Below are 22,003 nucleotides of genomic sequence, written 5' to 3'. Positions count from 1 at the left end.
AAATGGAACAAAGAAATATAATACAGCTGTAGCCCAACATTATTTGGGGATATTAGTTCCTGAATCACTGCCTTAAAGGAAAAATATCGCAAATATCTGATTAATATAAGTAAATAATCTGGCATTGGTTTCCCCTCTGTTTTGCAACTCTAGTAGCTGAACAGAGGGACTCAGGTGTCTTTAGTGACGGTGTGGGGATGAGTACAAACTCAACAGAAGCAGCTTTTCCCATGTGGGAGATGCTGTGTTGGAACAAGCTGGGCTTGTTGAACTTTTGCCCGTTCTCTGTTACTGAAAGGTTTGATGCTTCTGTCAGAAAGACTCTCACAACTCTGCCGTCATTAGTGAACAACCTTTCTGTAAATTATTGGGAGCTCCCAGTGGGTGGGTTCAGATGCTCCTGTTTTGTCAGGGTTGGAGTGTATTCTTTTCTTGAAGAAAGACAGTTCTGTTCTTTTTGTCCAAAGGAAATGATGTCTGAAACCAAGCTGCAGGGTGAGACGAAGCCAGAAGGAGGAGGTGGTGAGCCAATGACAACTCAGGAACTTCTTCAGAGACTCCGTGAGCTGGAGGTACATGCTTTGTTCTTGGCTGCTCAAGGAACATCACTTTCTTTCCCATAGAGAGAATACATGTAGTTGAAGGACTAATGAAAGTAATAAATTGAAGTCTTACTGGAACTTCTTTTGCTGTCCTTGTTATCCTGTTCCCAGGGTAACAAGGTGGTGCTTTTAATGCTGTTCCACTTCCACACTAGACATATGATCCCTGCGTATCTTATGTTAATGCAGTTAGGAATTCCATTCAGCCCTCACAGCATTCACCACCATTGGCGGAGCATCATTTGGAGGCCACTGGATTCTCTTCACTGTTACAAATTGTTGGAACTTTGCTCTTGTAGCTTCTTTAGCAGGATGTGGCCCTTGGAGGGTTTGCAAGAGGGGGTGATCCCTAATTCAGCTCCTGGAAGTTACCCACTCCTGATTAAGACTGGCTGTAGAAGAGATGTCAGTGATACTTTCTTGCTGAGGATGGGGCAAGAAGCCCAGAGGCCTTAAAAAGGGATCCTAAACCACCTTGTATGGCTCCTTGTTGTTATGAGGCAGGTTAAATGGTTTCCAGAGCTTCAAATATCACCCTGCTGGATGAGTCAAATTCTAGAGCTGTGTGCAGAATGTGTGAGGACCCCTCTCCGCCCACAGCAAGTCACACTGTGTGAAGCTATTGTATCTCATGCCTATGTGTTTGGATTGCATGGGAGCCCTTTACACAGACACTTTGTAATGGACTTCTGGTCTTCCCATGGTCCAGCCACAAACCAAGTGAATAAATGAATTTGCACACCTCTTGTTTCTGAAGACTTACCTGGCCACTGAAGTCATTTTCTTTGGCCCCTCATTGGGATAGAGCAGGCATGGGCAAACTTCTGCCCTCTAGGTATTTTGGACTTCAACTCCCACAATTCCTAACAGCCGGTAGACTGTTAGGAATTGTGGGAGTTGAAGTCCAAAACACCCAGAGGGCCAGAGTTTTCCAGTGCCTGGGTTAGAGGCTTAATATTTGACTTGCAATGTTGTGGTGCAAAATCTTTCTTGAGATTTCCTTTCTTTCTTTACCTATTTGCCTCTGGGAGATGATATGCAGGTTTCTGGCCCATTTTCTCCTCACATGTTACCCTGACTCTTCTCTACATCTGCAGGCAGAGAACTCAGCTTTAGCCCAAGCCAATGAGAACCAGCGAGAGACCTATGAACGCTGCCTGGATGAGGTACTGTCTTCCCACATGTTCTTCCGGTAGAGTTTTTCACTTTTCCTGCCATAGCCTTTTTGCTTATGCCTATTTTTTATTTGTTACACAGGTAGCCAATCATGTGGTGCAAGCGCTTTTGAATCAAAAGGTAAATTTTCTATTCTTTGTCAGTTCCCTGTGCAGAAAAGAAAAAGAAGTCTTTGACTGAGATCTCCCTGATTTCAATCTTTAGAACAATCCTTTGTAATGGAATCACATAGAAAATAAAACTGTGAAGCTATGCGCTCTCGTCGAGAAGGAAAAACCCACAGAACTACACGGGACCTGCATCTTCACAAACATACAGGGGATCAATCTATTTAGCTGCCCTATTTTTCACCCCATCTGCATTATATATCCCTGGGCAGATTATTTGTACACCTGGTTAGCTGCCATCTGTTGCCATTTCATGATAGAAATACCCTTCCATTACTTTCTGGTTTATTCTCCCTTATCTTTAAGCCACTGTTTGGGATTTGACAGTTGGCTTTCTGCCAAGGGAAAGAGTGAGGGGATGATGCAGCTGCCAGTCTGTCTCCGTCATGCTGGGCAAAATGGTGCTCATGCTTCAACCTTTCCTCAGGACCTTCGTGAAGAATGCATCAAGCTGAAAAAGCGGGTCTTTGACCTCGAGAGGCAGAACCAGGCCCTCAGTGACCTCTTCCACCAGAAGCTGACCTCTGGCCCTCTCTCCCAGGTAGGTCCCTTAACACTCTTGTGCCACATGTATGCCTTTCCGCATGTTATTGGGTTGCAGTTCCCATCCACTCTAGTCAGCATCAAGTAAAGGTAAAGGTTTCCCCTTGACATTAAGTCTAGTTGTGTCCGACTCAGGAGGGTGGTGCTCATCTCCCTTTCTAAGCTGAAGAGCTGCCATTGTCCATAGATACCTTCAAGGTCATGTGGCCAGCATTTCTACATGGAGTGCCATTACCTTCCCTCCGAAGTGGTACCTATTGATCTACTCACATTTGTGTGTTTTCGAACTGCTAGGTTGGCTGGGGCTAAAAGTGGGAGCTCACCCTGCTCCCCAGATTTGAACCGTTGACCTTTCGGTCAGCAAGTTCAGCAGCTCAACATCATCTGGGGTTTCAGGAGGGTCACACATTCATGAGAAAAATAGAGTTAGAGAGTTAAAGAAAGATATCTTGGAGCTCAGTTATGGCAAGGAATTTTTCAAGCATCTTATGTAGATCTTCCTGCCCTTGCATTGCAATCCCACTCCTCCCTGCCCTGGTTTCCAGGTACCTTTGCCTCAAAACAGCAGCCACTAAGGATTTCTTGCAAATCTTTCTGTGCAATGCAAACTTTTTTTTCTCCATGATGGTGCAGTTTTCATGCATCATCCTCATGCATTTTTGCAGTACAAATAATGCAAGTTGCATATGATAAAGTTAAACATTACCTGGAAAGTATTTGGAACGTTAAAAGAAAGTAATAACTGGGGATGCTTGTCTTTCATTGTAGAAGTTTGTGTCTTTTCTTTGATTGTAAATCCATCCGTTATCTGACTGATCACACGGGGCTATCCTTAACTACTTGTCTTGCCCTGTGCAAATACATAGCGTCAACATAACCACTGTTTCATTTACTGCTGAGACCTTGGTTATCCAGTGCTTCAGCATCACCTGTTTTATATCTCACAAGCACATGGATGTATTGATATATGCATGTGGACACTCAGTGTCACAGGAGCTTGATTCCCAGGCACAACCCCCACCAGTGGGGAACGTATATGAATATACTTTCCGTATTCATTTATGGATTAGACAATTGGCACCTTCAGCTATGTTCTGATCAGTGTATGAGAAGCTGTTTGTGCAAAGCTATCTGTGTGGCTATTTGATTTTCACATGCTCCCAAAAAATCTGAGAATGCACTTGATTGGAATAATTCTCATCCTCCTGATACTGTCTTTCTTTCTCTGTTTGTATGTGAAGTGTGTTGCTTATATGTATCTTGCTCCTACATATAATTCCATTGAGGCCATTCATTGTGTGAATTTTCTCCTCAGCTCCCAGCCCATCAGGCTTCTTTACTCTCAGTTCCATCATCTGGCTCCCAACCAGACACAGTAGACAAGCTCCCGCCTTCATTCCCAATGGGACGCTGCATCTTGCAGAGAGAGGTATGTTCTGCAAGCCTGCCTTGATTCACCCTTCCATGAATTACCTACAAGGATGGAGCATCTAGCACTGATTTTGTAGCACCCAGCTGTCTGGAATGTTTCCCCATTGCATAATGATTTGTAGCAGTTTAAGAGAGTGAAGGTGTACGTTTCTTGGAGAAGTTCCCAGACCTATTAATTCCTGCATTGCTGCACCGACTCAGTGCTGTGTATGCATGCTGTAGATGCAGCTGATGCTTCCTAGTCCCAGTCCCTAGTCCCTATCTCTTGCTGAATCATGGGAGTTTGGGGCACTCCTTGGTTCACCCAAGCCCTGCAAACAAAGAGAAATCTCATCATCATAGGTCAGTGTTTCGCAACCTTCCTAAAGCCGTGACCCCTTAATACAGTTCCTCATGTTGTTTTTTTTAAATATCTTTATTGAGTTTTTCACAAGCAGTTAAAAAAAGGGGGGGAACTTAAAAGGGGTCCGGGACGGTGGGCGGGGAGGGATGGGAGGGAAAAAGGGAGAGAGGGAGCGGGGGGGGGGGGGGAGAGAAAGAGTTGGGGGGAAAGTAGGGGGGGGGGGGAAGGGAATTAAGAAGAATAAAATTTGTGACCTCCCGGTATCATCTTAAGGGTCTCTTCTTTTCTTTTCCTCTTCTCCTTTTTCTCCTTCTTCCATTTCTTATTTATTCCTTTCTCCCTCTCATTTTTCGTGGGTTTCATTTTCGGTGGTATTTGTCTTGTTAATTTGTTAGGATCTTCTTGTTTCTTTCTTTAAAGTATTCTGACACCTTCTCCCAGTTTGTATCTTTCCTATTAATGCCTTTATTCCTTAATATTAGAAAGGTAAGCCGGTCCATGTTTTTAATTTCTAGTATCTTCGTTAAACGCTCATCTTCGTCCGGGATTTCTTTCTGTTTCCATTTTCGTGCATACAGTTCCTCATGTTGTGGTGACCCCCAACCATAAAATTATTTTTGTTGCTACTTCATAACTGTAATTTTGCGACTGTTATGAATTGTAAAACAAATACCTGATATGCAGGATGTATTTTTAGTCACTGGCCTAAATTTGGCACAAATACCTGATATGTCCAAATTTGAATACTGATGGGATTGGGGGGAATTGATTTTGTCATTTGGGAGTTGTAGTTGCTGGGATTTATAGTTAATCTACAATCAAAGAGCATTCGAACTCCACCAATGATGGAATCAAACCAAACTTGGCACACACAACTCTGATGGCCAACAGAAAATACTGGAAGGGTTTGATGCGCATTGACCTTGTGTTTTGGAGTTGTTGTTCACCTAAATTCAGAGAGCACTGTAGACTCAAACAATGATAGATCTGGGCCAAACTTGGCATAAATACTCAATATGCCCAAATGTGAGCACTGGTGCCTCTTCAAAATCCATAGCACTGTTGGTAACAGTTGACCTCCATTTCCAGTGCTCAAGGACCAGGGCTTCCCAGTTCTTGGTGTGTATGCCACAATTGTTAAGGTTAGCTTTAGGCCCATATTTAAGCCTCTGACATTCCATTTTCCGTTCTTGAGCTGAGAGTAAAGTAACTGGGATATGTTGATCAAGTATTCAGACAACGTAGCCAGTCTAACGAAGTTGATGGTGGAGAATCATCACTTCAGTGCTGGTGATCTTTGCTTCTTCCAGAACGCTGACATTTGTCTGCATGTCTTCCCAAAAGATTTGCAGGATTTTTTGGAGGGTGATGCTGATGGAATATTTCCATAAGTTGAAAGTGACATTTGTAGGTGGTCCATATTTTGCAGGTGTACAGCAGAGTTGGAAGAGCAGTAGCAATCTGAGATATGTAAGGAGGACAAAATTATCCTCCTGTGTGATTGTAATGCAATAATTGGGTGAGCTTTTGACCTGTAGCCAGGAACTACAGGGAAAGATGGGGTTGGAAACAGCACCTCAAATCCTATTTCTCACCAAATATGCCGGACACAAACACACTCTTCACTGCCATAGAGTACGTGGAGCTACCCCTGCTTTCTTTTCTTGGTGGAGCTCTTATGTGGCAAAAGAGCTTAGAAAAGCAAAGAAACCATTCCAAGCAGTTAGGGATAGGAAGGGCATTTAAATCTTCACTCCTTAGCTTCGCCAGAAGTTGGTTAGGAAACAGGTGGCTTCATCTTTAGATGTGTATGATGGAAGATGCAGGCTTGGCAGCAGGAGATAAAGACCAGAGCTGGAGGCCTTTGGGCTCCTAGAATTACCCAGTCATCATGGAAAGGGCCCCTCAAAACTGCATAGTTCAGCTTAGCCCCCAACTCCCATTTCACCTTGTAGTTTCTTTGTCAGGCACATGCTTCCTTCAGAATTATTTATTTGCAGAATTCTTATTGCAAGATTGAAAGAGCCACAGAATAGGATGAAATCATGTTATCATTCAGGGGACAGAGCAACTTTGTTTTAATAATAATAAATAATAATAAAACTTTATTTATATTCCACCCTATTTCCCTGAAGAGACTCAGGACAGATTCCAATCACAAAAAGGCAAACATTCAATGCCTGAACATAACAACTAATAGACACATAATAATTAGAAAAATTAGCAAATTAGAAAAAAAATTAAACAACCTATTGTATCAGACATAAAATAAACATAAATCATAAAAACAGAAGTGTCAATTTCCCAGAGTCAACATAGTTCCTTGGGGGCATATAGATCACTGTTCAAGACATCAACAGAGCTAGCGGGGCAAAAAGACCCAAGTATGGATAGTAGATGTTACTTAGAGGTATAATAGCCTCCTTCCCTCCCATTTGGATAGTTCAGTCCCAGGCACCTGCTGTTTGGGTAGCAAGCAGTGTGAAAGTGCCCTTTTTGCTTGAGAGAGCCACTGGTGGTCAGAATAGACAGTGTTGGACTACATGGGCAAATAATCTGATCCAGAGGAATGCACTTTTCTACCTTTTGCAATAACAGAGAGAAATAATGTAGTCAAGAGACACAGGTATGGGAATCTGAACACGGGTTTTCTTGTCCCTTTTTTCCCATCAGGTTATCTCTGAGGAACCCTGCATTGGAACTCCTGTTCCCAACACCCCCCAGGCCCTGGAAGCTCTGTCCCCCTTCCTGCGCAAGAAGGCCCAAATCCTGGAGGTGCTTCGTTCTCTGGAAGAGATGGACCCTCTGCTTGCTTTCCCTTCCCCTTGGAGAGACCCTGGGCAGCTGAGTTCCCCAGAGGGTGTGACTGCTGAAGCCTGGCCATGCCTGCTGCTGGCTCAGGGAGAAGCAGTGCCAAGGCAGCCTCCCTTGAAAGGAGAAGGTAGCTCTTCCTCCTCCTCCGATGAAGCTGCTGAATCAGACCCCGTTGAGAGAGGGCACCCTGGGCAGGTGCTGCTGAGTGCTCTGGCTGAGCACAAGTTGGACCTGGGTGAGGTGGAGACTTATCTGCAGCAAGTCCTGAGGGAGGCAGGCGACAGTGCCCTACTCAACGGGGAACCCAATGGACCTTGCCTGGTGGGGGCTCCCAAGGGCCAGGTCAGCAGCTACAAGCACATCCAGGCTGTCAGTTGCCTGGAGGCTTTGGGGCCTGCCTCTGTCTGCATGGAGCCAGCCTACCTCGATGTCTTATCACCAAGTGAGGGCAAGGACAAGTCTCAGCAAGGCCCACCTATCCCCTCTCCATCCAAGGTCCTCAAGTTGCTGAAAATGCCACCACCGCCCAGCCCAGCTGCCCTCCGGCTCAGCCCCCAGCTTACCCGCAGTTCCAAAATTCCCTGCCGTAGCAACACCTACGAGGTGTACCACTCTCCAACACCCAGCCGCAAGGGGTCCCCGGACAGCCCCTTCCCCACCGAGTCCAGTATTGTTGGAGGGCAGCCCTCTCCCAAGTCTTCTCGGCACCTTGTTCCTGTTCCTTCCAAAGTCACACCCACTTCCCCGGATCCCTTTGGCTACCACAAACCACACGAATATGAGAACATCTTGGAGCTTTCCCTCAGCAGTGTCATAGGCGCTCATTCCCACCCAATGCGGGATAGCAAGCAAGATGTGCCAGAAGTACTTCCACCTGCCTGTCGCGCAGCTCCTCCTCAGGTCATGCCACCCTGTGAGGCCTCTCTGGAACCTTGTCCCTTCGTCAGTGGGCGAGAGAAGCCAGGCTCTGAGGGCAGGCACTCTCCGCCTGTTGCTCGTCGGAACCCTGACAACTCTAAGAAGGCTGCAAGTGGCCCAAGCAAGCGAACCACACCTGAGGCAGCCAACATGCCTTTCAAAGAACGGCTCACTGTGCTTGGGAGGTTGAAGGGAGCTGAAGGAAAGGAGGTAGCAAGCTTTGAGAAGGGGAAGGCCCCAGCCCGACCCTGTGAACGTCCCGAAGGTCTTGCTGACACCCACCCCCGGCTGGGCAGTGGGAGCAACAGCCTCAAGTATCACGAGCCTTGCCACGGTGGCGAACCAACCCCCCGGTGCTACTCTTCTCATTCTGTCGGCTCCCGTGGGAGTGACCCCGAGCACCATGCCTCCAAGAACCGTCTGTTGGGAACGCCAGTATCAAGGAATCCAGCCAAGCCCCCACCACCTGGGAAAAATGGAAAGAGTCCTCATGGGAGTCCAACAAAGTTACCCTCCAAATCACCCACGAAACCCCCTGTGCAAGAGCCCAAGCCATGTCCGCAACCAGCCAAACCACCCACCAGCATTGGACGTAAGAACCAGACTTGTCCTGATCCAGCTAAGGGCAAAGCTGGGCTCCCAGCCAGCATTGAAGAGAAAGTCATGAAAGGCATTGAGGAGAATGTTCTGCGGAGGCACAAAGGAGGCCCAGCAGCAGGTGAGACCAAGCAAAAGAACTCGAGTGGCATAGCCAGCTGGTTTGGCCTGCGCAAAAGCAAACTGCCTGCCCTTAGCCGAAGGCCTGAGGCCCCCAAAGTCAAGGAGGGCAAGTTGGCTTCTCGCCGGTTGGAGGCCGAGAGCCTCAACATTTCCAAACTTATGGAGAAAGCAGAAGACCTGCGCAAAGCCCTGGAGGAGGAAAAGGCCTACATCAATGGGCTGGCTCTGGACAAGCCTCGGCCCCATGCCTGTGACACCGGCCACAGCCAGCTCACCCTCATGTACCAGGAGGTAACAGCAGAGAACTTCATGCAGCAGCTGCTCAATAGGTAGGTCTGCCCTGCAGGTTTTCAAGCAATTTAGTTTCTGACCTAACAAAGATGTATATCACGATTAAGGATTTTTTTCCTTACTAAGCCCAAGTACCAGATGTGTATCAAATTCAGAATTTTTGGCAAGTCTTGGGAGAGAGAAGAAATGGGTGTATGGGAGGACCCAATACCTATGGGCTGGGATTTCTTGTGGGAAAACTAGTTGCTCTCCTCTCCCCGTCTCTAACCTGTGAGCCTCCGCCAAATGTTGTTATTTGGTTTCCAACCTTCTCTTTGCTTTCATTCAGGTAGTGTCCCTTTATTTTTGTTTTAAGGAAAATGTGTAGTTCACTGTGCTGTTTAGTAGGTTGGGGTTTGTAGCCCGTAGCTGTCCAGTAGGTGAGACTGGAGTTTGAGGAGCAGCTCATAAGTGAAGGGAGACTTTTGTCATTCTCCTTTCTGCTCTGTTGCAGGGTGGATGGGAAGGAGGCCCCATTTGAGACTCACCTGGAGCAGAAGAATGAGCTGCAGGGCCTACAGAGAGGCCTGCGTGATGCCAAAGATCCCCGCCTCATCCGGACTCCACGTAACGGCATTGTGGGGCACCTTCATGCTTGCCCAGAGGTCCCTGATAAGGTGAGCTAGCCCTGAGTACCACCATAGCCTTTCCCTTCCCTGACGTTCTTCATGGAGGAGCGCACCATACAGCTTCCCTGTTTCCTCATTTTCTTTTTCCTCTCACCATTTCCCCCATAGCTTCGCAATGCAACTTTGCAAGAGGAGATCCCGTCTGATGACAGCCTGGTCGAATCAGTGACCTCCCAGCATTTTCCAGGTAATGGTCATTTGAGCGGGGGGTGGGGGGGGGTAACCTTTCTTCATACTGAAGAGCCAGTTTTGCCCAAAGAATGGGTGTGGAGAGTATCTGTGAACAGTTCAGGTGGCAGGAGAGAGGAAAACCAGGTAAATATTACCACTCTTAGTACAGAATTCATTTCTGTAGGAAGACTATAGACTCTGTTTCCAAAACCTATTTTTAAATAATTCATTACTTTATGCTTTTTATTTATTAATGTCTTTGAAAAGGACTATATTATAATTGATTATAATTATATTTTAAATATACCTTAGTCTAAAATCTTGTCCTCCAAGCAATACTTTGGACATCAAAAGGTACTGCTACCCATAACAATGAAAAAGTAAAAATATAAATGGTCATGAGATCCTGCATCATCAGTGTGATGGAGCTTTTCATGATAGTTATGTTGGACAGTCCCAAATACCTGTCATTGAGGCTGGGCATTTCCATGGCATTGCGGATTGGAGCACTGGGAAATGACATCTGCAGGGGTCTCGTATTAGTGGAGCATTTCGAGAACAGGCAGCCAGAGAGAGCCATCGTGGTCTTATCAAAACTTGTTGCCCTACAACAAGCAGAGTACTGCAGACATCATTTCCCTTTATCCGCATCTGCTGACCCTTGGAGACTTGAGTCAGGACTCTGCCAAGCTGCAAAGATAGTTTGGGGGGTGGGGGCGGGGGGGGGGGGGGGTTACTTTCTGTCATTACTGACTGTAGGTGTAAATCCCCAGTAGTTACAAAATCATCGCATCACTCTCACAGTCTTGTAACTGCTGAACAGGATGCTAGCTGGGTATATATAACATCAACATGCCTTTGTTACTTTGAAAAGAACTCATTTCCTCTCACTTTACAATACTCTCAAAAGTGCAATTTTGAATCGAGTTCAGTGGAAGGTCTGTTGAGGATTATCTCATCATCAATTGCAAGCTTCCGTGAATTGTTCTCCATCTGTATTCAGGAAATAACCACCATAGAGATTTGTTTCCTAGAGGCTGTCTATAAGGAACAGAACCTGAATTGTACTCTAGAAACTGAAAGAAGAAAATCTGTGTAGAAATAAACTGGGTTTCTTCTGTGTCTGCTTTCCTCTGCCATATGTTAGGGTTTGATGTTGATGTTGCTTGTGATTTTTTAGACCATAATTATTTCAGTTTTGAGGAAGGTTGGAATTTGGATGTATAAAGAGAGTTTTTGGATTTGGAAGGAAGAGATAAAAGAGTAACTGAAGTTCTTTGTTCTCTGTGTTGCTCTCAGGGAACTAATTTAAATTCCAGAGGTTCTGATTCAGTCAAGTCTGCTTCCTTTTGAAAAAAAATAGTTTGAGAATTTTTAAAAGGTATTAAAATTACAAAACCTAAAAAATGAATTAAAGAGGAAGAAAAGGTCTGTCTGTTGAGTGTTATCTCTGCACATAATTATTCATACCTCCCTCCATAAACGTTACATCATATTATCTTCTTTCAACAACCAATTCACTCTAGAATAATCAGAACCCAAAATCACCCATTCATTTTCTTTTTTTGTTCCCACAAAAAGTCTATAAGGAGTTTCAGATCGTACATAGAAAATGTGACTAACAATTTTTATTTAATCAAATCAAAACAAACATGTCAATTTCTATTAACTTTATTAGCTTCAGTGACCATTCTCAAATTTGCGTAGTTTTTAATTCTTCCAACTATGTGCTTTGTTCATATAGCTTAAAATATCTTCCACCTTCCATCATTTTCCCAATTGTACATCCATTATTCCAAAAAGGAACATTTCTAGTTTCTAATAATACACTTCTAATTGGATATTAATGTTTAAAGTTAATAATGTCTCTCCATATCATACATTCTCCATCGTGGTCTCTGTGAAATCGCACATATGGGTTTCCTGCACAGTTAGTTCGGAATCTTCTAGAAGCTCTTTAGGATATATTTTGGCGGTAGCCCCTCGTTCTCCCCATGGAGGTATATAGCCAGTGGGAGGGGCTACAGCTTCAGTTCCTTTTGTCCGCCACCGTGGCAGCAGCTAAGGAATCTCTACTCTCGTAGACTACCTTTTAAAAATTATCTTCCACCATCCATCATCTTCCCAATTGTACATCCAATATTCCAAAGAGGAAAAGTTCTAGTTCAAATTGGATATTAATCTTTAAAGTCAATAATGCCTCTCCATATCATACATTTCCATTCTGCATTAAAGGATCATATCGCCTTGCCATTGGGTAAACATCAGTTACAAAAACATACATTGAATGTAATACAAACATTGTTCTAGGCAAAACATTATTTTTCATCACCGAAATTCTCCCCAAAAATGATAGATTTAATTTCATCCATTCTAACATATCTGTAACGGCTCACCATGCAGTCATGCTGACCACATGACCTAGGAGGTGCCTATGGACAACACCGGCTCTTCGGCTTAGGAATGGAGATGAGCACCACCCTCCAGAGTCGGACACGATGAGACTTAATGTCAGGGGAAAGCTTTACCTTCACTTTCACATATCCTTCTCAGTTTCACTCCTTCACCAAATTATTTTAAAACAAAATACAACCCACATTCATCTTAATGACAGTCAGTGGTAATCTTTCTTTATGTTACTGCAAAAATAATAATTTTATAACATTTACGTTTGTAAAAGTTCTCTTTAAATGCATAACATAATACAGATCTCCATCCCGTTGACCACATATTTCCTGTTAATTCCTCTAAATAGTATGGCAAAATTACTTCAACCCTCTTGTAACCTGCCATATAGCCTTATTCTTCATTTTGCATTTAGCTCATGGCTTTCCCTGCTGCCTTACTAATTTGAACAGATCCCCATGCCCTTGCTTAAGCAATACTTAAGTTATTAAAATAAGTGCTTGAAACAGAAAAATCGTTCTCAGCAAAACAATTATATATCATTAAAGAAATTCTCCCCAACCATGACAAATTTAATCTCCGCCATTCTGTTCTGGGATTCTCAGTTCCATTCCTTATCAGTTTGAGACAGAATACAATTCACACTCATTTTAGCAACATCGCAGTATTTGACATTTTTCAAAACTATTCCATCCACCAACTCAACTTGATCGTCTGAACTCGTATTCTTCAATAACTTAAAGCCTGCTGACATGCCAACATCTTTTGACAAAGCTACATTGTCTACATCTTTTTCTTCTGTTACTTTTTCAGTTTTATTTTTCAGAACTTCCATCTTATCATTAGAAGTAGTCTATTTTTATATCCTAACCAATTCACGTCATGATTCTTTCCCCAATTTTCTTTCAACTCTTCTTTCTAATTTTAACATATCATTTCTCAAATAATTTCTTGAACAACAAGAGTAAATCTTCTGGAGAAGGATTTTTCTCCATCTTCAATAAATCCAGAATAAATCCTAGCATTCATAGGGTTAAAAGCAGAAAGTAAGCCTCCCATGCTTTTGCCTTCTCTATTAACAATTTAATCCCAATGCCATCTCTAAAGGCACCATCTGGTTGTTCTAAATCCTATCTTCTTAACAATAAATAATCCCCATTCCTATGGAGGTCTGGCTTCTTGATTTAGCAAAATTCAATATTCTCAAGACACATTGGTCAAAACAGAAGAAGAAATTGTGGGTCTTTTCAAACGAGTATCCCTTATTTCTGCTTATAACTTTAAGTGACATTCTTGTTATACTTTTTGAAATTGAATTAAAATCTTGCAAATAGCCCTCTTTTTCTTTGCTCCAGTTCACAGAAAGAAGGCAACTCGCCAAGGCATCAACCTCACTATCTTTTTTTAACTTGCAAAGTAGATGGTTAAGGGTGATTTAGAAAGTGGGGATATCCTGTGTCCATCAAAGCTCACTTAGCCAGCTGAACTTGATGTTTTTCCCAACGAGTTGTTGTAGACTTTTTGGGTTGTATGGCCATGTTCTAGAAGCATTCTCTCTTGACGTTTTGCCTGTATCTATGTCAGGCATCCTTAGAGGTTGTGAGGTCTGTTGGAAACTAGGCAAGGGAGGTTTATATATCTGTGGAAAGTCCAGGGTGAGAGAAAGAACTCTTGTCTGTTGGAGCTAGGCGTGAATGTTTCAATTGGCCACCTTGATTAGCATTTGATGGCCTGGCAGTTTTAAGGTGTGGCTTGTTACTGCCTGGGAGAATCCTTTGTTGAGAGGGGATTAGGTGATCATGATTGTTTCTTGTCTGGGGTTCACCTGTGTTTGAGTTTTGTTCTTTATTTACTGTCCTGGTTTTAGAGGTTTTTTAATACTGGTAGCCAGATTTTTTTTTTCATTTTCATGGTTTCTTCCTTTCTGTAGAGATTGTCCACATGCTTGTGGATTTCAGTGGCTTCTCTGTGTAGCCTAACATGGTGGTTGTTAGAGTGGTCCAGCATTTCTCTGTTCTCAAATAATATGCTATCTCCCAAGTTGGTTCATCAGGTGCTCTGCTATGGCTGACTTCTCTGGCTGAAGTAGTCTGCAGTGCCGTTCATGTTCCTTGATTCTTATTTGGGCAATGCTGCGTTTGGTGGTCCCTATGTAGACTTGTCCACAGCTGCATGGTATATGGTAGATTCCTGCAGAGGTGAGAGGATCCCTCTTGTCCTTTGCTGAACGTAGCATTTGTTGGATTTTATTGGTGGGTCTCTAGATAGTTTGTATGTTGTGTTTCCTCATGCGGTCAGTGGTTCCTTTGATGTATGGGACCACCAAACACAGTGCCAGTTCAGGAACAGCCTTACCTGGAAAATGCCTGGGTTCATCTTCATAATCCTTCAGGGGCTGAGGAACAGAGCTCTGGCTGGTAGCCTTCTGGTTCCTGTTGCACAACTGATGAGAAAGTGGAGATATGATGATGGCATTGTTGTATTGTTAATATGTTGTTTGTAATTGCCTTTTTGTAAATTGCCTTTTTATATGTTTGTACACCGCCATGAGTCGCCCTAGGGCTGAGAATGGCGGTTAACAAATGCACCAAATAAATAAATAATACACTGAGGGATGCTTATGCTGTGCCAGTGGGGTTCTGAGGTTTCAGCCAATGTGTGCTAGCTGCAGCCATCCTATTTCTCCACATCTGCCTCTACAGCCTCTGCACCCCTGGCTTTTTTTCCCTCCTATCGCCATTGTCCATACTTGCATAGTTATATATAATGCACCAGCAGGCCTTTGACTCCCATCTCTCACCATCACTTTGGTTTCTTTTGGCAGTGTGTGGCTCTCTGACACGAACGCTGGACAGTGGCATTGGCACCTTTCCGCCGCCTGACTATTGCAGTGGAATGCCGTGTAAGAGTATGCCGAAGCTGAGGCCTCGAGTTGACCCTTCACCAGCCGGCCCCTTTCCCATCAGGGGCCCCCCACCCATCACCAGGGTGCCCCGCAAAGCACGGACATTGGAGAGGGAGGTGCCCAATGCAGAGGACCTTCTGGGGCCTAGCAAGCACCAAAGCATGCCAGCATTTCATGGGATCTTAACCAGTGCCGAGCCACCCTTGGGGCATCGTGACCGCAGGGACTGCCCAGAAGGTTTGTACTTCTTTTGAAAGGAGCATGTGACAGGAAACATTTAGGCCCCATGTGGGGGTCTTGCTTGCCAAAGTGGGATTCTGTTGGAAGATTATCATGTACCCTTTCCACAGACATTTTGAGAAAACCACCGTATTATCCAAAGATGGTTCAAGCCTATCTTTCCTCTAGTGTTGTGTTTAGTGAGTGTTGGAGTCTTTTGCTCCATCTTTTTACCTGAACTGGTAGAGTAGTTATCATCTGGGCAATCTATTTCTGGGCATTAGTGGTCTTTATAGCCCTCCTTTCCTCCAGCGAATTTTAGGCACTTCATTCTCACAACTTTGTAGGCCAGGAAAGCTTAAAAGTGAGGGACTGGCCCCACTTTGCCCAGTCAGTATTTATATACATGACAAAATTTAATGCAGACACTGCCTTTATATGCTTTAGGAGGAAAGAGACAAACTCCCGTTGAAACTTCTTATGTAGAGCATATTAAGTGTATAAAGAACAAGAAAGACTGGAAGCACCCCTGAGGTATATTGTGTCCCATTTGGAGAATGCTAACTTCCCATTGTAATACATTTCTTGGTATTCATCTCCAGGTTTATACAGATCTTTGGGCAAAGGAGAGTCTGTTTTAGCTAGAACTATTTTCAGAAGCAGGTGGAAATGATCTTAAATCCGACAACAGTCGCAGCTGGAGTAAAGACATTGAATCAGTTGGGTTTACTTAAGTGTTTCCTCACTATTCAGCACTTGATTCAGTGGGTCTATTTTGGTTAGGAGTCTCAAGAGGATTCAGGCTTGTCTTTCTTCCACTATGAGACCATTGAAACCGCATTGGATGAATGACACGGGAGACTGAGCTGTCTCTTGGTCTCTGGCTCATATCACTTCTTAGTGTGTCACCCTTCAGAGCAATTGAGAGGTTGGCTCCATCCCATTACTAATTGCTACACTGCTGTCCTCCTCTCACAGATCTCTGCAGTGAACCCAGCAAGCCACGACACACCCAAGTGAGCAAGAACTGGACTTTCCCCAATGCCAAAGCATCTGTTGGTGCAGATCCCTTCTTTTGCTCCCCTCACGGGTTGGAGGGCCTTCACAGTTCTGCAATGGTAAGGAGTCACCATGCAGAACTCTATATTGGGGCAGGGATGACTGGCTAAAAGCCCGCATTGGAAGCCATACATGTGGTACATTAACCATATATCTGTGGCTGTATCTCCCGATGCTCTCCCTTCCCAGAATCCACTTTTAAAGTCACACAGACCCTATATTTATTTCTTGTTAGACATCAAAGGATAAATGGAGACACATCCATCTGTTTTCCTGTAACTGGATGCATTGTGTCTGTAGGAGGTGATGATCTGCACTGGGATTTCAGTTTTTGCACCATTAGAGAATGCTAACCTTTGCAGTATCCATAATAGTGAGCCACAGTCATGTAGATCTGGCTTACACTGCCATAATTCCCCAACAAGATTCTGTCTGAGATGTTTAGGCAAGACTAGCTGGGTTTCAGTGAGGCCCCAGGGCCTCTCCCTTAGTGGCCCCAGCTCCAGTTTTGAGTTTCAGCCCAGGACTGGTGGGAAGATTTACAGTAAGGATAAAACAAGGGATCGGAAATGTGTGTCTTTCCTTACAGTGGCTGCTTCCATCCTCCCTCAACATTGATGATGCTGTAAAGGGTGAATAAGACTTTGAATCCAACAACGTTTGTCCTCTGATTCGTGATTCAGAGATTTGCTCTTGCCCTTGTATTCAAGAGAAAATCTAAGCCTGTATTTTACTGTGCAGAGTGTTTTGTGGTTCTTAGTGTCTGATTAGCTTGGAGTCAAGCGCTACTGAGGATGGGTATCCCATTGCAAGCAAGGATCCAGCCTTGTGCTGGCAGGCAAAACAGAGCCATCTAGGAGGAAAGAACTGCCCAGCTAGAGAAGAGGAAGATTTGGTTAGGGACAACTAATAAGCAACAAGGCAAAGCATTTTGAGCCAAGCAGGCCCTGTTTCTTGCCTTCTGCCTGTGAATGAAAAGAGTGCAGCCCAGCTGGTGCCTCCATTTTATGTTCCTCTCCCTTCTACCCAAGGGCCTACTTTAGCCCAGACTTGTACAATCCTACTATGGATTGGAGCAAATCAGATGATTATGTCATTTGCACCCTTCTGGATGATTGTGAATGTGACATTGCTGTTGTGTGTGTGGCATGTACTATTTTTGTAAAACATGCCCTTTCCTGCCTTTCCTTTACATGTGTTCAGTGTACCTAAATTGGGAGCGGACAGCTGCTTTGGGGGAGCTGCATTGTTCTTCTGTGAGAGCTCAAAGGAATGTGCCCCGACCCTCCATTTTTTCTTTAATCTCTTTTTTAAATGACCCACACATTCCTTAAGGGTTATTCAGGAGATAATTTTGTCATGTTCCCCCTGTTGCGGCTGTTTGAGACTTAGGGATGTCATTTTTTCAGACAAGAAGTTAAATGGAATTGCATACAAAGCTTGGGGCCACAACAATGGCTTTGGAGAGGTTGCCTACCTCCTTGCCCTGAATGCTTCTGTCTCCCTCCTCTCTGTACCACAGGGCTCAGCTGGCAGCATCGTTGAGAGAAGCCGTGCCTCGTCAGATGGGCCTCAGGCCTCGCCAGCCTTTAGCACCAGCAGCAGCCGTACCCCGAGCGCCTCCGACGTGGGCGAAGAAGGCAGTATGGAGGCCCGTTCCCGAGATATGGGGACAGAAGGGCAGCCAGGGCTGGAGAACTCCGAGTCCCTCAGTGACTCTCTTTATGACAGCTTGTCCTCGTGCGGCAGCCAGGGCTGAGCATGGCCAGGGGGTGGGTGGGTGGGTGGCATGAGGGCACTGGCTTCCCTGGCTGACACTGCAACGTGCTCTGGTTTGATGCTTCAAACGCTCCAGTGTTGGCTGCAGGCTCCCGCTTGATCCTCCCCAACCAAATCTCTGCCCTCTGCCAGAACACAACATGTCTTCCGCACCCAGTGCTCCTGCCTGACTTCAAGCATGGGTTGTTGTTTTTTTTTTTTTTTTTTTTTGTAAACCAGGGCTCTAGGAGACTGTCAAGTGGAGCAATAGAAGAAAGGGATGGAGTAGTGCATGTATGTGATAGAAACCGATCACATGCACTTGCTTCTACCAAATGACAGTAGACCTGCTTAAGTGGTCTCCCCTTTGATTTGAAGCCTTGAGTATGGGTTCTGGGCTCTGTCTTGCTTTGCCAACCAAATGGCCTGCTTGCCGGCATTATAAATTCATTGCGGCACAAGTCAGATCCAAGGCATCCTGTGGGTTCTGGCCTGTTGAGCTGAAGTCTTAAGAGTACCCCCTCAAAAGAGTAGGTTGCAGAGCGCTGGAAAAGTTAATTGCTTGGACCAAAGCCCAGCCAATATAGCTACGGGCCCTGATAGCTGGGAAATTGTGTCCCTCCCAAAGGTAGTCTTCCAACTTCCAATAAAGTATTCCAATTTAAGGCTATTGATCTCCAATATCCACCAGCTATATAGTATTGCCTTGATCTCCGTTTCTCAGACTGGCAGGTGGCAGTCCTTGCATGGGCATACCCAGGCCCTTCGGATATCCTTCCAGGTTGGAGATCCCCCTGGGTTTTCACCTATCTATACAAGCAGCTCCTTTTTTACCTCATGGGCTGTGCAGTCTTGCCTAAGCATATTATCTAAGTTCCTTGTGACAGTAGGGAGGCATCTGAGACATTACAAAATTCAGGAGATCCTTCCACTTGGGCAAAGGAACAAGGAATGGGATGCCCTCACCCCCTCACATTGAAGAGCATGGCTCATGAATGTGGGAGGGATTGGACATGTTGGCCAGCTAGTGCCCACACCTTCCTCTTGTTGCAGTTTCAGTGTTACTTTGGTTTCCTTTTCTCCCCTGGTAGTTTCAAGCAATCACTTTTCCTCTTCTTACCCTAATGTTCAAATCCAGTGGGACCAAGAGGCTGGGAAGCTCCTTGGGGCCTGGAGCTATTGTGCATCTGGGATGGATAGCTGGATCCCTCACTTCTATGTAACTTTTTAAAAAAGTTAAGTTATTGATGTTGCTCTTCTAATTTCCACACAGTTGAACCATGTCTCCTCTTTCTGTTTTTATGGGAACCGTGTGGGTTCTCCAAATGGTGCTATTTTGCTGTGTACAGACTCCTTCCCCACTCTTGAGTCTTTTCTTTGTTCTTTTTTTTAAAATTGTTTTTTTTTTAAAAAATTAAGACGTTTTTGCTTTTTTATTTATGTAAGTTATTGTGAAATGAGGTTGTTTATTGTCTTGATCTCCCCCAAAATAAAAGGATTTTGTAAAAATGTGTAGCTACCTTGAATTCACAAAGGTTAATTTGCTCAGCTTTTGCGAAGCTGCTACATCTGTTCCCCTCTCTCTCCTTGTGATATGGTTAACATTCCAGGAAGAAGCAATGCAGTGTATTTCTGTAATTCAGCAGCTAAGCTACAGTAGAAAGGCTGTGCATGTTTTTAAGAGCGGGGGGGGGGGGGGTGGATTTTCAGATAGAAAACCTTGATTGTGCACATTTTTCTCCAAGCAGAGAGGCATCCACTTTCAATCATCTGTCCAACTTTTATTGCATTGGCCTGCTTACTGCCTTTTTCAGATCAGTCAGTACTTCTAACCCCTTTTCTGCACTTGCCATCTGTGTCAATGTGAGTGGCTGGGTAGCTGGTTGTGGGGACATATCAGTGCTCCATGGCAGGCCTGCACAACCTGTGGCCCCCAAGGTGTTTGAGACCCCAACTCCCAGAAGCCCTGGCCAGCTTGTTCAGTGGTCAGGAATTCTTTGAGCTAAGGTTCAAAACACCTGGAAGGCCTGCTTGATGGGGTGCTCCTTTCTTCTGTCTGAACATAAATGTTGGTACATGTGCCAAAGTGGCACAATTTTTGGTGACACACTTCCAGAGCACTGAGGCATTCCTCTGTTAAGAAAGGCTGGGAGAAGATCCCATGTCACTAAAACCAGGACGGCGTGGTATTTCCCTCTCTCAATTGAGAACATAGAGATAATGGGTCAAGAGTGTTCAGACTCGTAATCTTATCAACCATCTGCACTGAGGTGTTGAAAGCTGGCTCCCAGTAATACTAGGAGGGTTATATGGTGCCCTCCCTTGTTCTTTAGGCTGATAGAAGTGTTCAAAAAGAGGCTGGATGGCTATTTTTCAGAAGCGGTTCAGTGATATATTCCTGTATGGTGGGCGGTTGGACTAGATGCCCCTTGCAGTCACTTCCCATTCTGAATGTAACAACTTGTTTTTTGAGACTTGAGGTTGAGGCCACTGCTATCATTCTTCTGCAGATTGAAGTTAACGGTGTAGACAAGACACAGAAATGACCAGTGTCTCCTATTTGTAATTCTAGTCAGAAATGGATCCAGCTCTCTTGCCAAATTTCAAAACACCAGCCTAAATCTATAAGAGATCAGCAAGGGAACGACAATCAGTTTCAGTGATATTACAGTGGTTGGTATAGCAAGTTAGAACTGTTCTTGCTTTCTGTACTGAGAAGCAGTTGTTTTCCTGACTTTCTGGCACCCCCTAGTGACAAGACATGGAAATAGCAGCACTCAGCATTGCACACACCTTGCATCACCATCTAGTAAACACAAGGTAAATGGCTTAAACCTTTACATAAGGTGTGTGCCCTTTAGCTCTTTAGAGGTTTTCTGCACCTCAGGCCTTATCAGCCTCTGCCAGCATGAATAATGAAGAATGATTATTTGCGGCACCTGCTATAAAAGAAGCACTAACAGCACTGGGGCTGGAGAAGAGCTGGGCCTTGCGGCACCTGATCACCCATCTTGCCATGCAGTGGGAAGGTTGGCCATCTCTGCAGAATTTCTCCTCTGCCAGGGCTTGGGGCTTCTTTTGTCTTTCTTATGCCAACTCGTTTTGGAAGAGGGAGGCACAAAATAGCCAGGTTTTTCCGTGAAAATCCCTTCAGCAACCCAATCATATACAGGATTGTGTGAGAGCTAAACACCACATTCAATGAGAAAACTTCTGGGAAGACTGACCTATATTTCAAATGGTAGCTTTTAAGGCAACACAAGAGCACATGGCTGCAAGCTATCATACAGAAGGTAATGCTAACTGGTGTGTTGCATCATAGGGCAGGACTAGAAGGGGTGCCAGTGGCGCAAGTTGCAGAGAAGTCATTTTAGCTGGATGAGAAATGAGCTGTTCTTGAGGAAAGGCCTTTTACAGATGATGGTGAGCTCTCCATTGCTGTAGCTAATTCAGAGGGCCAGCTCTCAAATTTGGTAGTTACACCCTGCATTGCAGATACTGCATTAACAGCAGTGCTGTGACCTTCAAGGTCACTCCTTGCTCTGAATTTAGATCAATCCAAATCATAATTCAATGAGCACAAACTCCCTATGAATTTTAAAAGATCACTTGCATTAATTCATGACAGCAGGCAGGCCTACTCCTCAGACTACTAACTCTGCAAACCTGAAGAGATGGACATAGAAAGCCAAGGGTACAGCCTCAGTGAGCCTCTTGCTGTGCATTGATGGACAGATGGGGGCAACATAGGGAGATAATCAGTGAAGTACATATTAGATAAGCCCCTAAGGCTTTACAAGTTCACCACTCCA

The 22,003-nt window shown here is 44.6% G+C and overlaps 1 protein-coding gene across 6 annotated transcripts in view; it reads left to right on the top strand.

The window, feature by feature from the left end:
• Positions 1 to 18,204, top strand: part of NCKAP5L (NCK associated protein 5 like) — a 68,465-nt gene extending 50,261 nt beyond the window's left edge. For 5 of the 6 annotated variants that reach the window (XM_060764146.2, XM_067463883.1, XM_060764145.2 and 2 more), the window contains exons 3-13: positions 468 to 572; positions 1,700 to 1,768; positions 1,860 to 1,898; positions 2,373 to 2,486; positions 3,804 to 3,917; positions 6,936 to 9,043; positions 9,499 to 9,661; positions 9,782 to 9,860; positions 15,075 to 15,392; positions 16,353 to 16,492; positions 17,956 to 18,204. In XM_060764146.2, coding sequence (XP_060620129.2) covers positions 471 to 572; positions 1,700 to 1,768; positions 1,860 to 1,898; positions 2,373 to 2,486; positions 3,804 to 3,917; positions 6,936 to 9,043; positions 9,499 to 9,661; positions 9,782 to 9,860; positions 15,075 to 15,392; positions 16,353 to 16,492; positions 17,956 to 18,192 — 3,483 coding nt within the window. In that variant the 5' untranslated portion in view covers positions 468 to 470 and the 3' untranslated portion in view covers positions 18,193 to 18,204. The remainder of the gene's footprint in view (positions 1 to 467; positions 573 to 1,699; positions 1,769 to 1,859; positions 1,899 to 2,372; positions 2,487 to 3,803; positions 3,918 to 6,935; positions 9,044 to 9,498; positions 9,662 to 9,781; positions 9,861 to 15,074; positions 15,393 to 16,352; positions 16,493 to 17,955) is intronic. The other variant, XM_067463884.1, reaches the window with a different exon arrangement.
• Positions 18,205 to 22,003: the final 3,799 nt, after the last annotated feature.

The sequence above is a fragment of the Anolis sagrei genome, chromosome 2 (genome assembly GCF_037176765.1).
Source record: "Anolis sagrei isolate rAnoSag1 chromosome 2, rAnoSag1.mat, whole genome shotgun sequence".
NCBI classification, from domain to species: domain Eukaryota; kingdom Metazoa; phylum Chordata; class Lepidosauria; order Squamata; family Dactyloidae; genus Anolis; species Anolis sagrei.
Note: the sequence above shows the minus strand (reverse complement) of the source record. Positions and strands in the feature narration are given on the sequence as shown.